The sequence below is a fragment of the Orbilia oligospora genome (assembly GCF_000225545.1).
Source record: "Orbilia oligospora ATCC 24927 unplaced genomic scaffold scaffold00076, whole genome shotgun sequence".
Taxonomy (NCBI): Eukaryota; Fungi; Ascomycota; class Orbiliomycetes; order Orbiliales; family Orbiliaceae; genus Orbilia; species Orbilia oligospora.
The window spans coordinates 111120-126864 of NW_011645633.1; the positions used below are offsets into that span (position 1 = coordinate 111120).

The following is a 15745-nucleotide window of genomic DNA, read 5'->3' on the forward strand; positions in this document are numbered from 1 at the left end:
TGCTGCTTTCGCTCTCAACTCTCTAGATGAAACTCTTGCATATGAATAGGCTTAAGTCGCCTTGCGCCTCATTTTTTGAGGCTAGCATATAGTCATATGGAATACTACACGTAGGCTAGTGACTTTTAGAGTGCTGCGTGGGGATTTTGTATTTCTGAGCCTTGTAGGTAACTAGCGACATTGGGAACGCTAGCTAGGCCAAAGTTTCTATTGCTTGTCGTATAAGTGCTCACTAATCCCGAAAGTACCTAGGTGATTTAAGGATTGAGGAATGGAAAATTAAATCTACTGTGCATGTATAGTCATGCGATGGGGTTTCCACGAATCATGATCGCTGCCCTACCTTATATTTAAACGACAGAGGCCTGTCAGCCATTTAGATTTAATGTTTGTACAATTGTGTGGCCATGTTTCCGTTTCAATGCGGCCAAATCGAAGAATCCCTCGTTTTGCGCCAGCGCATCGCATCGCATCGCATCGATACAAAATGGTTGTTTGGGTTTATCCCTAGGCCGATATTTTCTAAATTCTCCGGTGCAAGTTATGCTCGGATCCTTCACACGCCTTCTGCGCTTCCGGCTATGGACATGAAACTCCTAGCCTTGTCAACACCTAGATACATCCACTCCCCATAGCCGCTATATTGAGATTTGGAACCTTATTTCTCTTTTTATCGATTGCACCGATGGCTTTCCACTAGCATTTTTTTCCCAACCGAACGATAAGTCTCGAGGACCCTGTGTGAATGCATGATTTGCCATCTTCGACATAACATTTGGTCACCTGTCAGTTGATCTAGAGTTTCAGAACCTTGTTAGAAGATGAGAGGCCCTAGTACGTGCAGTGATCAAACGTAGGCTTCGGAACGCCGCATATCCAATAAGTACCATATGCTACGCCTCGCAAGGCCGGGCCAACATCGATCAGCTGCAAAGCATTCAATTGGTTTTGCCAAAAGTCTTGAGGGTTTGCACCACACATGATACCTAGTACTAGGGCAACTAGTGAATTGGGAGCAAGGTCAACCTGGTCTCCGAAACATCGAAAGTTTGTATGAGTAAACGTAATGTATCATCGGGTTGACATCTGTTGGTCTTTTGTTGGTGGCGAGGGCTTCGTGGCCATGGCCTGTGTTGCAGGCAGATGATTGGTGTAACAATGGTAGCCTCGAGACCAGGCGCAGAACCAAGTGGGCTTCCAACACAGTTTGGTTGTGAATTCCAACACACAACACAAATATCGGGTGGCACATCCCGAAAGCTAATGTCGGCACGAACTCGTGAACTCGGTGGTGTCGAATACCCAACTATACGACAGACACTGCGCCGTTCGCGCCGCTGAACTTGTAAACATGGGTACTGGGTCGGATACCAATTTGTTGCTTATGCGTTCCCTTGCCTTATTGTAGCATTACGAAATATAATTTTACTTCCGCAGAGTGCACCTGCACAGCCTTCCGCAGACCGCCAACTCAAGTAGCACAGTTTCAAAATCTATGAGGCTGAGCATCCCGCCAACAATATATCCACGCTTGGAATGTGCCGCGAAGTGGAGAGTGATGGCGGAATTCTATTGAAAAAGCTAATCTGATAGGTTTGGGGTAGTTCCTATATGATAGAAGATGAGGCTAATTTTGGCAACTCGCGCTTCTTTGTATGCATCTCAACACGAAAGCTTGCTTAAGATTTTAAGTTTCTAAAGCACCAAGCCTAGAAACTATTTCATATTTGTCGAAGCCTCGTCTCGGTGTGGGACCAGGCCATGGACTGTCGAGCAACTATTATGCGATATTAGCCCCACCTCTTTGATATATCTGGATAATTGTAATAGAAGCTAGCAGCTCTAAATACCATATACCCCGCACATAAAAAATTTAAGACGGTCTATGGCATGATACATAGGTCCTCTGTATATTCCCCTATTTCATTTCTTTGAAAGTATGCAACCATGACCAAAGGTTGGTTTTGGTGCTATCGATATCAGGTTTTGTCTTTATTACGGGGTATTGTTGTGGTCCCCTCTTTAGCTCTTTGGCTCTATGGTTCGTGGATATCAGCGCAGTCGTGCACCTCAAGATACCCTTTATTATGAATACGCAACGAAGAAAAACGTAACGATGTTGTTACGGAGACGTGTGAGAGGTCTAAACTCGAGATTTCGTTTGTTCGGCTTGCGGCCAGGTATACTAGTCTCGGAGGGTACCAGGGTTTTAATTTTGATCTCCGAGAGTTATATACTGTGTACGGCCAAGTATGTCTCGTTCTTGGCATCCTAGGCCCATTATATTCCCGCTTTAAGTTAAACTAAAGCTGGGTGGCAAAATAAGTTCTTGGGGGGGATAATGAATTCCGTAAGCATCAATATACGAACCTTAGATAGCTGTGAGTCCCAACAACCTGACATAGCGATCAGCCTCGTTAAAATACCGGTGACGGATTGGGTTTTTATAAACTCTTATATCAGAACAGGAATATTGTGCGTATATACGTATGCATCGCAAATTTGTGGCATGTTTTTCGAGCGTTCTATGTGTGGAGGATCTAATGCATGCATAAACCGCGGAGGCATCAACATTATAAAGCTAGTGGCAGCGATGAAGTTTTATAAATCTACCTCAGATCATACGTACTCACCTGCAAGACCCACTTTATCCCGCAGCATTCTGATCCATCTCCCGAGAATAGATCTTCGGACTAGGTATTTATACTTTACTTCATGGTCTCGCGAATACTTTCGAATCCATTCCCAACCAAGTTAGACGAGGATATGGGCTCAAAGCCACGTAAGACTCGAATCCGCCCCTTATCGATAGTAGTGTCCCGAATAATCATTTGACAGGCTTTTACTCCACCGCGGCCACGCAGGAATTAAAAGAATCGGTCGACACTGGGGTTCGCGGGAGAATTCTCTAGAAGCATATGCATAATAATAATAATGTAATAATAATGTGTTGGTGACTTGATTTGGATATGTGTCGTCCCGAAGATCAAGTAATTAAGTGTGATCCGCCCGAGAATTTCTGCTTCTAAATCCGGATCTAGTCTCGTGACTATGGAAATACCTCCGGGTCAATAACCCCTCAAGCCAAGCCCATAAGCTGGATAAGCCTTCCTTTGTTTATTTCAAAGCAAATCTCCAGGACATGTAAAGTTACCGGCCTTCCTGACCGTTGCGAACTTTCGTAAGGTCAAACAACGCTGAATTTGGAATAACAAGAAAGGTGTGCTAAATCTGGAACCTGCAGTGGAGCCGCAGCTAACCCGATTCTATTGATTCGTGTGTTACAGCGAGACCAGCGAGCGACAAACGAAAATCATGGCACGGATTGTGCCGCTCCATAGGAAGATGTCATTCGACTTCCATCTACCTAGTACCTAAGGCCGGCCTGGTCTTAAGCTTACGAAGGAAGTCAGTTGAGGGCGACGGGTTCTCATTGCGGGGAGAGGGCACTGCATACGTGTCTGCGTCCAATCATATGCTGACTTGAACTGGCGTCCCCACCAAGACCAAACTATATTGTTATTTATATCTTCCGATCGATATTGCGGGACAGAACACTCTGCATCGCTCTGGGGGCTAACCTTGCGGCTCATCCATCTCGGGCGGGAGTTTTGAGGCGGAGCCTAGATGCACTGTCATGCCCCAGCTTTCAATCTTAGTTTTTGGTTTCCTGTGTTGCAAGAGCACTTGGGGCAGAGATATCAAACAAACAAAGAAAAATGACGAGTTCCTAGCGACAGAGAGAAAGAGGGAGAGGGTGGGAGATCCAGGAAGTCATGCGCAGTGCGAAATCAAAATGCTGGTTGTATCACGCATCATGCAAGCAGAAGACCAGTGTCTATTTGCACTGGCTTGTACTGCAAATTAATTCAGTTTGCAGCACAACTTGTTAGTTAGCATGTGGCAGGTTCCATGCAGTTATGTGATTAGTCTGGCGCCAAGGCGACTTATTTGATACACTGATTTAAGCCCCAAACCAAGTAGCCGCAATGTATTGTTGTGCCTGACAGATGTATCCAACAGCCACTTCAAGGTTCTCAACTGTAACAAAAGTTTTGCTTCTGCCTGGCCGATAGAGCTAGCATGGCAGCGATAGAGCTACCATTTGCGTCGTCCTGGTTGACAGGCCTTGTGAGGGGAAGTCGATGCTACTCCGATCCTGTATACAGGCGTGTCTATACATCGGCATACCTATCAGGTGTCGGTGACCGTTAGAACTATCTGCATCCGAGTTTCGATTTCACATTGGCGCGTGTAATTGAAGCAAGATTTAACGAGCCCCCCGCCGTCGTATTCTCTGAACGGGCCATGCCATCCATGATTCGAATAGTTACTTACCTAGACGCAGAACGCAGAAGTGCGGAATTGGGGTGACGGGAGCAGCGTCAGCCTCGTTCTCATTTGACATGAAGGGTTAATAGAGTACTGACCTGCCGGAGCATGCAACGATCTTATAGATTAGCTAGCACTGCCCAGCTTTAAGAAATACCTGTTAATTAAGAAGCTTCCCCCGGCAGCAATATGCTCATTATGATCAAAATAGATGCTGTCTGACATAAGGAAGAGCGCCCCCAACTGTGTTCGAGCCCATTCTTGATTACACTTACACTTAACAATTTTCTCGCAACTGTTATAAATTTTCTTTTCCCTGATTTGCGTTGTCGTGTGGTCATGCTTCTTTGCACTATTAAGGCACAACAGCAACTCGACAACAAGGATCTCGACAGTGGCAGTACTTACTATCAGTGCAAACTTTACTGGAAGTCCATGAACCGAAAACTAGGCAATCCCTAAGCTAGGCCACCAATTTGCAGAAGGCCTCCTCGCAGTTTCTAGCCTTTTATCACAAAGACTTTTCCCTAGGAGAAATTTCTCTGAGGGGGGAAATCAGAAAACGAAAAAAAAACGAAATATCTCAAGAAAAAACAAAAAGATTTCTGGACCGGTAACGTTACGACGGAAATAGATTACTAAGAAAAGGAAGAGGAAGAGGAAGAGGAGAACGTTGGAAATTTAAGCAGAGCTAGCTCGATCTCGAGTCTTAACAGTTGGGCGTGTCGAGCTCGACAGAGCCCTACCTGGCCTGGCCCTCAGGTATCGATTCGAAAAGATGTACCGGCACAATGATCAGGAAACTTCAAGGAAGCACGGACAGCCCGAGAGCACAGAACGAATTTCAGACTACTACTACAACAATTCGGATTGTATGACTAGCTGGATATTGGACTCTCCGAATAGATACGACAGCCAATCTGTGGAGAACCCCTGGTCAAGTCAGTCCGGACATGTTAGCAACGAGTACAACAGTGCGAACTCAGAGATCCAACAATATTTTCCAACCGGGTATCAGGACGTACCACAGGTGGGTGCAGAAAATTCTGTGATTCGATCACTCAATCACATCCCTTCCTCCTACATAAAAGGTCTGTCGTTGAGCTAATCTCTTTGTTCTTGAATCGAAGTCATATTCTCTGAGCCTTGATACTTATACCCACGAAGAAGTCCCTGGAAAACTAGACTTTGACGAGCTAGAACTCCAAAGTCCTTATGTAATTTTACTTGGCGGCTCAGAGCTCAAAAATAAACAAGGAAAAGTCGTTTCCACGCCTTGGATATATCTTTGGAAAACAGAAGCAGTGGATATCGATACAGATCAGGTTACGTAAGTCCCCGAGTCAAATTAATCCGGGTCCTCTGAGGATGGAATCGTACTAAGAGTTATACGTTAACTAGCTCTCTGGCTCCTTCCAAAGACGTCAACCTTGAACGTGCTAGATACGTCAGAAATCCCGAAATGCAAGCTGCCAAAGCATTTTATAACGCACTACAAATAATGCGCCGAATAATACAGGCAAACGAAACAAAATTGTCACCGCACCTACGGACACATCATGAGCGGACAAACTGCGAGGTGGAAATGTTGGGATCCTTTAAAGAGTATGAATTGCATGCAGAGGGGTGCCCAAGTTGCTGTTCCGCTCTCGTGAACCTCAAACACAAGACATCACTATGCGAGCTCGGAATGGGGCTTGCTGAAAAGGTTTTCCTCGCCATCGACTGGTACGCTACAGCCACATTTGGAGAATATGAGAACGTTGCTCTGGAAGTATCAGAGCGTTCTGTCCGAAGTCTTCTTCTTGCTTTCACTCAAAACGAGTCACCTCCCTTATTTAAACCACAACTTTCTTCGGCAACCTCACTCTCTGAAACAGCACCACTTCAAACCCTGGCAGTCCAGTCATTGGGTGTAATTGGCTCTGTCCTAGGAGTAAATAACAAAAAATTCATAGACAGTACGAGGGTACCAAAGCGAAAGCGATCATTCGAAAGGGTCCCTAGTAATTTTCGTCATGCCGGCTATCGTTTCTTCTCCGGGCAGGGTCGCCCAACCGAACTCCTTACAGTTAATACAGAGCCAACTGCAGTATCGAAACTTGAGGAATACCTTAATTCACCTTCTCGGAGAAGAATCCTCAGGTCACAGATAGGGCAAGAGGGAATGAGATCTATTCGTAGACTATATAACGTATCACTCTACGGCTACAACACACTCGAGCGAGCCTTTAATGACGGCTTCATCAATACCTATGACTTTTCTCTCGACTTCCCCAACCATGCCGACCTTCTGAGTCTCGGAGTTCAAACCTTCATCGAGCTCAGTAACGAGAAGGCGTCATATCCTACAGCGCTAAGAGAGGTTTATAGCATTCTTCACCTGTGTGATAGCATCAACCAAATACTTCCCCAACAGAGGTATGAACGTAGGAAGCAGATAGAAGCCTTCTTCAAAGAGCTAGAAGACTGGAGGAATATAATTGAAGCTACTTGGGAAAGGTCAGCCTTCGAGATTATCGTTAAAATCCGATGGCCATCTAAGTACATGACTTCCTGGGCTCTGTCTTCATCGCCAAATCCCAAACGAGTGAAGCTGTCTCCAAAAAAGGACGCAGCGGCAGGGTGTAACCAAACTACAGAGACGGGCCCATCCACAAATATGGATGCTGCGTCAAAGCCTGCTGCATACCATTCACCCGAAGATCGCAGTCCAATGATGAAGGCGCTTCTTTGGATGCAGCTAATCGCTGGTGTCGTTTTCACCACTATTGCGGCGTATTTTACCTGTAAGTTCATTCATCCCAAGAACCGTGCTCTTTTACAAATAATCTTACTGACAAGATTTTATCCGTAATTAGTAAACCACCGCATTGTTAATGCTCTGGTACTCTACTTGACGGGCGGCGACGAAGATACCCTGGGCTCAACAAGAACTCTCGATAATACAACAGCACTGCTTCCAAAAAACGCCGCTTGGATCTCGTCGTCGTCTATTATGTTCATTGATAAAGTAAAGCGGCATATCATCGAAAAACTCAGAAGCTCGGAGTTCAATATTTTCAGTCAAGCAGTAGATGTTGCAATGGATAGTCTCAGCTGCGGCTGGATTTCCACAATAAATTCTTTAGAACTCCTATTAGTCAGACTTGCAAAAGTATGTCATCGCCCTGGAGTATTACTATCATAAAAAGTACTTTCTAACATGCCCTATTCACCTAGCTTGTCGAATGTACTAAATCTGAATTTCATGCCTTTGTTCAGCGAGTCCTCTATCTATGCACCGTTTGTGCTGCCAACATGACTAGCTCGGAGTCATTCCGACTTGGCTCAAAAAAGAGATCAGCATTATACTCTAGTGCATGCAGAAATCATCGAGCTGAAGAGGAAATGCAGTCTTGGATCGCAGATGAAGACGAGATACCAACACAGCTACCAACATTAACACCAAGTCCTAAGTCTAAATCCAAGCTCAAAACCCCTTCTGAAGGCCCAGAACCCTTTTCTCCCGCAACAGCGAGTCTAGCTTCGTCAAGAAGCGTAAGGGCTAGGATACAGTCTGACTTTTTGGACAAGACATTGATGTCACCTGAAGGTCGTCTCGTTTCTGACACAGCATCGTGCTTCCCGATCGAAAACAGTGATCAGGATCTTTCCGGCGGACCTATAACTGCATATACATCGATCATCAATGCTCCAAGCTTGGATCCCGTTCTAACACTTGAAAATCAGGATAATATATTAGCCTTGTCACAATCTCATTATGGCAATCCAGTATCCAAAACATATTCGCAACCTTCCCATGCACATTACCACACAAACAATAATTTCGACTCTTTCTGGGCATTGAATCGCCATGGCCATCCTCTCGTGGTATCTAGTTTACCAGAGCATGCCGGATACTATCTTGCTCCTAGCTCTGGCTGGAATCTTGCGGAGGACTTTCTAAGTTCGGCGAACTCACCTTCTAACACCTACTACCCTCCGCCCACTTCAATACCTACATCAATCTCTACAACATATGCTGAAAACTTGAAACCAACAATATCAGCATCAATCACACCAACAAACCAGGGAATGCACAGACTCGCTAACCCGTTCCTAAGCACTCTTGCCGGTTCGCCGATTTCTCCTTACACTAACCCCGAGGAAACACCTCGATTTCTTCCCACACCTCCGACACCACCACCCCAAGTCCCTCCCCCAAAACCACGAAAACGGCGTAGAAGCTCACCTCTCAAAGAAGAGGGCAATAATACATCCGGTGCAGCCGGTGCACCGCCACCAAAGCGTCAAAAGAAGACTATGCTGTTCAAATGTCCCATATGCAAACACGACATTGCAGCTCCAAGGATGAATCTTACGCGCCATATTAAGTCTGTTCATGCGGATAGTAGGCAGCGCAGGATCGAGTGTGAGTGGCCCGGTTGTGCTACAACCTTCCAGGCGGCGAGGAAGGATAACTATAGAGCCCATCTAAGGAAGCACCAAGAAAAGTTAGGGGAGGCAGGCAATTAGTTTGATTCTACGAGGTTCCGTGGCTTGTTGCTTGAGTGTTGTCTCTCTTTTTATTTTATTTTTTATTATTCACTGAACCGTTTCGTTGGTCTATAGAGTTTAATGAGCTTGTCATGCTGCCTGCACATTGTTCCTGTGGTGTTATTTTTCTCTCTATTTCTGTTATTTCTTTCTTATAATTTATTTCAACATGTCTAGAGGAGCTATTGTAGAGATATTTATCATCATTTCCTGTACGTATCTTTGACATCAAAGGGTGGTCTATGTGCTTTCTGGACAAAGCACTTCGTTCAAATTTTGTCATCATGCTGGCCTATCTCTGTGGATATTTCCAATGACCATTCAATCAATCAATCAATCAATATCAATTATTCCAAGCCCTCATCTTGGGGAACTTGTTAGGTGATTTGCTGCCCGTAGCCTCTGAATCCTTTGTATAAGCCGAGCTAATCCAACAAAACTCTGATACTTCTCTGATACTCCCTAGACCAAAAAAATAATCACCATAATAATATCCTGATCTGACGGCCTGTCCCACACTCTTGTGCTGCACGATGTCTTGGTACGTAACAGAAAGGAGCGAGGCATCGACGGCACGGATGTTGGAGATATAGATGCAGGTTGAGTTCACATATTGGTCAGTAAATGTAGCGTCCTGCAGTAAGAGCATCGATTCATGCATATTGGTAAATGTTTTGAAGCCTATATTCGAAGCTAAATATTGAATTTTTGATGTGTAGGATCATGGGAACAGCAAAAACAGCCCTTATTCCAATTCCATCGAACTGGAGAACACGTGCACGGCACAAAGCCTCCTGAAAATTCCTAGTGCGCGGCCCTCAAAATTTATTGCACTTTATACCATGTGGTTGCTCTATCCGTTCGAAATTACTGGCCCCTAGCTGCCATGTTGTCGCGCATGTTGGACTCGAAAACCGGATACTGTTGGGACCTTTCTTTTCGAAATCCACAAGTCAAAGCCACAGAATCCACTCAAATGTAACGTCAGGCGTAGACGTACATCTTTTACACGACCGATTTATGGGTACTGCGCTTAGCTGAGTAAGGTCTAGTTCGTCATCGAGACGCCAATAGACCTATAGAACTCTCATATCATGGTGCGAATTGGAAATTCAAGGTGTAGATCAGTCCTGGCATGATAGTGGCAGACTCCGAGGGCCTATGAGCAAGCGCTAAAGGGACCGGTTGTCACCATATACCCGATCGGTGATGTTCCCCCTTGCGTGCATCCAACAGTGCTTTCGACTTTTGAGTGTTTCCGATCTGTACGTAGATTTAGACCCTATATATAGACACCACTGTGATATGCAACTCAATGCCGTGAACAATCCAACAAACACCAAAAATCTTGCAGTCGTCGGCAGGGTTTGCCCATTTACGGTTTACGGTCCTATGATCATGCATTTCCATGATTCATGTACAAACCACTCAAAACGCTTGCGGCACACGAGTTTATTCAATCACTAACGGGAGGCGCCGGTTTTGGTATGAGACAACATTGTTGGAAATTGAGGAATCTAATCCTGTAGTGATATTGAATCGGAAACGACAGGTTGCAGCATTATACTAGCTGAGGGGTATAAAATATGTGGACAGAGGTATATGTGTACAAAGAATAAAGGGAAATAATCGGAAAGGGCAAATTATAATAATGATTGAATAGTTAAAGAGAATAGACGTTGCGTCAATATCTGACTCCAGACACCCATGCTGGAAGAGCTGAAACAAAACAGAAGGAAGTAAAAGGCAAACGAACTTGTGAGTGCATGCGCAAGAGAATCATTTTTTTATTTTTCCCTTCTCGTGATAAGCCACAAAAATAACGGACGCCAGCGGTCGATCGATCCCATATAGTCCCAAGAAGAAGTATTATAGTAGCTGCTGGGCATTAACGAATGAACGTTGACTAAACCAACATCAACTACTGTAAGATTAAAAAGAAAACCTAAGCTCGTAACAAGTGCATGTAAGAGACACAAAGGGAAAAAGTGGAGCTGTTCTATGCACATGCAGCAACAATGCCTGTGGTACCTTCGATGCCGGTGATGTCCGTGCCGAGATCGTTGAAGTTAAGCTCAAAACCAAGGCCTATATCCATGTTTAGACTCGATCGCGCAGACGCAAATGCGAACCCCCCTTGCATAATCGGAGAACAGGGAGAAATTGGCGAAGACAAAAATGTGATAAATGGCGATTTCAAGGATGTGGCAGAGGTAGGAGCAAGCGGTAGTTGGGTTGGAAGAACTGTGCAGTGGAGCGACAAAGGTGGGGGTGCTTGATGAGAGTGTGAGGTCGATGGACGAGTGGAGGCAGAGTGGGTGAGGGATGGGGACGAAGGATATTCCACAAAAGAACTTTCGGGGCAAAGATGGAAGTCAGCGGCAAGGTGGAAGACGCATTCCTGAGCGCCCTGGTCCTCCTCCTCCTCATGATCCACTACCCCGGATTGTTCCAACGTAATTGCTTCAGTGGCAGCATTAAGCGAGGCAAGAAGACGATCGGCTTCCTCTTCATCCTCTCTCTGAGCATCCAAGGCTGCCTGTCGTTCTCTTTCAATGGTGAGCTCAGCCTCCAAAGCCCTTCTGCGGTCACGGGCCTTCTGTCGCTCAATCTCCATTCTAAGAGCGTAACGAGCTTCACGAACCATCTCTAAGTCACGGATGGCACGACGCTCGATCTCGGCGACTTCGCGTTCGATCCTATCCACCAGTGTGATTTTGAGGAACTCTTTACGTTGCTCCTCGCGCTGTCGAGCAGCAACCATGGCTCGTGTTTGAGCCTCGGCGGCGCGCTGGCGACAAGCACGCTCGCGTTTATGGAAGCTTGCAGTCGAAGAAACAGAGTCCACACTCGATGGGCGGAAAAGATAAGCCTCGGTGAAGAGTGCCTCGGTTGGGGAGCTAGCTAGACGAGCAGCAGCAGCATTTTGTTGCATGTAAACCGACATCATGCCTTGCTTGAAAACGGAATCTGAATGAGCGAGGTGTTCGTGAATCTCATTGATTTGTGATGAAAATTCCTCAAGGTCGTGCTCAATGGGTGAAAGCAGCTTAGAGCTAGCGTGATCAAATCCAGCTGCGGGAGGAGGACTTGGGGGAGCTGGAGTCCCATGAGATACCCCGCTCTCCCAAAGTTTGATTGCACTACGCTGAGCAGCATTTGGTGGCGTGATTGGGCAGACGTTATAACTTGGGGGTGGAGTAGGGGCGTCTTCGACATTACTCCATTGTTGTCTAAAGTGTGTACCCTGACGTAGACAGTAGTAGTCGCTGTTGGATGAAGCTGGGCTGTCATATTCTGTTGGAGAGGTTTCAATATCGAAGAAAGTTCGATTGTGAGCCAAGCCGGTAGAAAGAGGACGCCCAGTGGAGAATTGTGGGAGGGCCATATCAGTCTTCAACAGTGGTGAATTGAGGGCTTCAAGCCTACGTGGGGAAGGATGCTGAAGAATGGCAATACCAGGCGACACTGAAGAAGCCATGGAGGATATTGTGGCCGACGAGAACACAGATGGAGAGTGCGAAAGTGCTGGTGAGGTGAATGATGTGTTAATGGCGGAAAGGGTTGGCTTTGGGGACCGTCTGAGGCTGGTGGTGGTGGTGGTCGCCATTGTGAAATAAAAGAGTTATCTAGCGAGGTCTACTCGAAGTTTACTGTTTCCAGAATATAATTTGAGGATCTCGACCTGGAGATGTATCTAACAAAGATGTTAGTTTTTTTTATTTTATATTTTCGTAAAATATCAGAAACAAATGGATCGATTCAGTGTTAGAAGACCAGGCCTCTCGAGTGACATAAAAGGAAGGCAACCGCAGTCTGAAAGGAGGCAAAGAATAAAACCTGGCCTCTAGATGAACACCCCGAAACGGTATGCGTCGCTTTAGGAAAAATTCCTCTGTAGACTGAAAGGAATGCAGCCGTAGGCGCTGAAATATAGATGAACTTGAGGACCTAGGACAGTATTGAAGAGCTACAGACGGGTAGGGAAGCAAGTACCGACAGGCTAAAGGCTTAGAAGATCCCAAGATAGGAATGGCCACGAGAATATATTGAAAGTAGGTTCGAAGATTATATGACGGCTAGACGAACTAGCAGACATATCAGGGAGCCAAGTGCATATTTGCTGGATCCAATACATCTCGATGGCCCAGCTCCAGTATCGAGACATCAAACAGCACTGGGTTTCAAACCCCACCCAGCATAAAAAACGAAATGAAGCTTTTGTTTAGAACGGCGTATACTGGGGCGCATGAAGGGAGCACTGGCAATGCAAAGCGTATGACATCCATGTCCGAGAGTCCGAGCCCTCGAGCTTAAGAGTCTGACGAAAAAAAGTGTTGATGTTGCATTAAGCGCTCTCACATCCTCGCATCCCTTATATAGCTGCTTTACCGCTATGGACTACAAATCTCTCCAGTCGCCAATCTTCCAGGGAAAACTTCAAATAATTATAGGGGGGTGCGCAGTGAAGGAAGAAAGGAAGGGTATTTCGATTTTTATGTATGAATGGCGGCGAGAATCATAAGCTTACCTGTGCTTAAACCAACGGTCCCAACGGCCAAAGTAAAACGAAAAATATAAAATATAAGATAAAATAAAAATTTAAGATCGAAGCTACCAAGTCGAAACCCGAAATACCGTCGAAAAGGATTATATCGATATCACGATATCACTTTAGACACGATGATAAAATATCGATGCGTTGGAAGGGATACTGTCGAGATTAGATGTTGCTATCGATTAGGAATGAATAGTATCAAGCACCAGGCCTGCACAACTTGAACTCCCAGCGCGAATTAGTACGTGGCTCTGTGTGACATTCCACAAGATATCAACCGTCTGGAGGGACAGCTGTCGAACTTCGACGTCACTTACCTGAGCAAGGGCAAACGAAACGAGATAAAGAAAGCAAAAACAAAAATGATGAAGCACTTAGACTGGGTTGACAAACTGCTGCATGGGGATCAAAAGGGAAGAACAGAACAACGGTGATGGCGGCAAAAGAGTTGAAGATATATTCTCCCTTTTCTCGATTTCAACGCATGCGCCTGCAGCACGAGTCTCGTTTCTGCATCCCTATAATGCAAGTACATGGAGACGGTGGGTAGGGATCACCCGTGCATCCGGAGGCTTACCAAGTTCACTCATTTTTCTCCCGTTGAGGTTTGCTCTTTTCCCGCAAAAGATGGATTTAGAAGTTGTAGATGCCCCCTCTTTTGCACCAATAGGGAGGCGGGACGGGATTATGGAGGTGTGGGCCATCGCCGCCATGGCTAAACTTGGTCGCTTCGGGAAATAAGCTGCCCAGCAAACAAACCGTTCGAGAAGATGGATACATGAGGTTATTGCGCAAATCGGTCAGAGTGGCTCAAGACCGGTCATCCTTGCTTGGATGGTTAAAAATCAAGGGCCTGTTGGTGCTCAGGCGTCCTCATTAGTGAGGCACATGCCTTCAATGATTTCTAACAATAGATCTGAACGGGTTGAAGCGCGCGTTTTCCTTCCACAAAATTCAATTACCTATATTTCTTCCATTCTAAACCCTCAATTATAAATGCCAAAGGGCTAGTTTTGTTCTGTATCATACTATCGGATATAGTAGGAATATTGACTTCGAATTATGTATGTGGCCAAGTGTTTAGGAAATATGGGCTCATGTCTGTCCTAACAGTAACCCCCAGTCCAGGCTTGGGTCAAAGAAGCTAACAGAGTAGCTAGGTCTGCGGCCCTTATATTCTTTTGAGAACTATGGAGCTGTGATGGAGGGAGGAAGTCTATGCAGCGAATATTAGTTTCTGAGACACCATGACTTACTATAAAATAATACTCAAGTTCAACTTGCCTTGTGTGAAACCACACACTAAAGACATTACTACTTTTTTTTTTGAACAGGGCGTCTAAGCTGCGTCGACGGTTCGAGCGAATCATAATGAGCGGAGAGGCGCTGGGCAGGAACACGCACAAGATGGGGCGAACGCCAAGTTCCACAGCTTCTACTCTGCCATTTAATTGGCTCAAAGTCTCAAAATATCTGGCATGGGTTTACGCGCTTTCGTTCCAAAATCAACAGTTGGCGAACAGGCTCATAGAACTTCCCTCGAGGTTATGTTGACCAGGTGTTCGTTCGCACTGGAAGGTTAGCCTCGAAATTCTTAGTACCCGATTTCCGAAGAAAGTCAAGATGATATTAGTAGATCATGTTGCACCGAGAATTCCAACCCACTGCCTGTGGTAGACCCTTGTCATATAGACATTTTTTTCCCTCTTCTAAACTGTCCTTCGAAGTTCAAATTTGGTCTCTTATGTGCCTGTCCGAAAGTATTTTAAAGTCGACTAGTCCTGATTGTATTCATTCTTTTTTTTTGTTATTAGCTTGTTTCTCAAAAAAGCTCGCGCAGTAATCGGGTAGATGACAGTCTAGCCAATCACACAGGTGGTAGGCGGCTACTCTAGTTTCAATAAGAGAGATTCATCATACCCATACTTCCAGCTCTGGCTTCATTGGCCCATAACTCTGCCTAATTTGATAGACCTTCTTCCGAATGTCAAAATTCAGCCAGTGTCTGTAATTTTCGTGTCACCATCCGGATACCCACTTCTGCTGAACCTTAAGGCTCGTCTTAACCCTGCAACCTGCCCTAGCCAGTCATTAATGCAAGATGCAAATATAGCATTGTGATTCCACTAGCATTTCGCTCCAGTAGCTAGTAGCTAAGGGAAACTTGCAAAAAGATCTTGACGCTTTGAATAGCAAAAATAGCTATTAACTATAGATCGCGCAAGGATGATCCGACCGAAGACGCGATTAAGCAGCCAGGCACCGCATTGTCCTGTGGGATGACTTGTTGATATTCGATGGTGTTTCCACGCTGAT

General features: G+C 45.4%; 2 protein-coding genes across 2 annotated transcripts; one reads left to right on the forward strand and one right to left on the reverse strand.

The window, feature by feature from the left end:
- Nucleotides 1-5110: 5110 nt before the first annotated feature.
- AOL_s00076g25 (uncharacterized protein) lies at nucleotides 5111-8850 on the forward strand (the record flags this gene model as incomplete). Its single annotated transcript, XM_011122579.1, has 5 exons — nucleotides 5111-5362; nucleotides 5463-5662; nucleotides 5734-7121; nucleotides 7194-7489; nucleotides 7555-8850. 5 exons carry the CDS (start codon nucleotides 5111-5113, stop codon nucleotides 8848-8850), a joined length of 3432 nt encoding a protein of 1143 aa, XP_011120881.1.
- Nucleotides 8851-10870: 2020 nt separating this feature from the next.
- AOL_s00076g26 (uncharacterized protein) lies at nucleotides 10871-12481 on the reverse strand (the record flags this gene model as incomplete). Its single annotated transcript, XM_011122580.1, has 1 exon — nucleotides 10871-12481. One exon carries the CDS (start codon nucleotides 12479-12481, stop codon nucleotides 10871-10873), a length of 1611 nt encoding a protein of 536 aa, XP_011120882.1.
- Between the last annotated feature and the right edge of the window lie 3264 nt (nucleotides 12482-15745).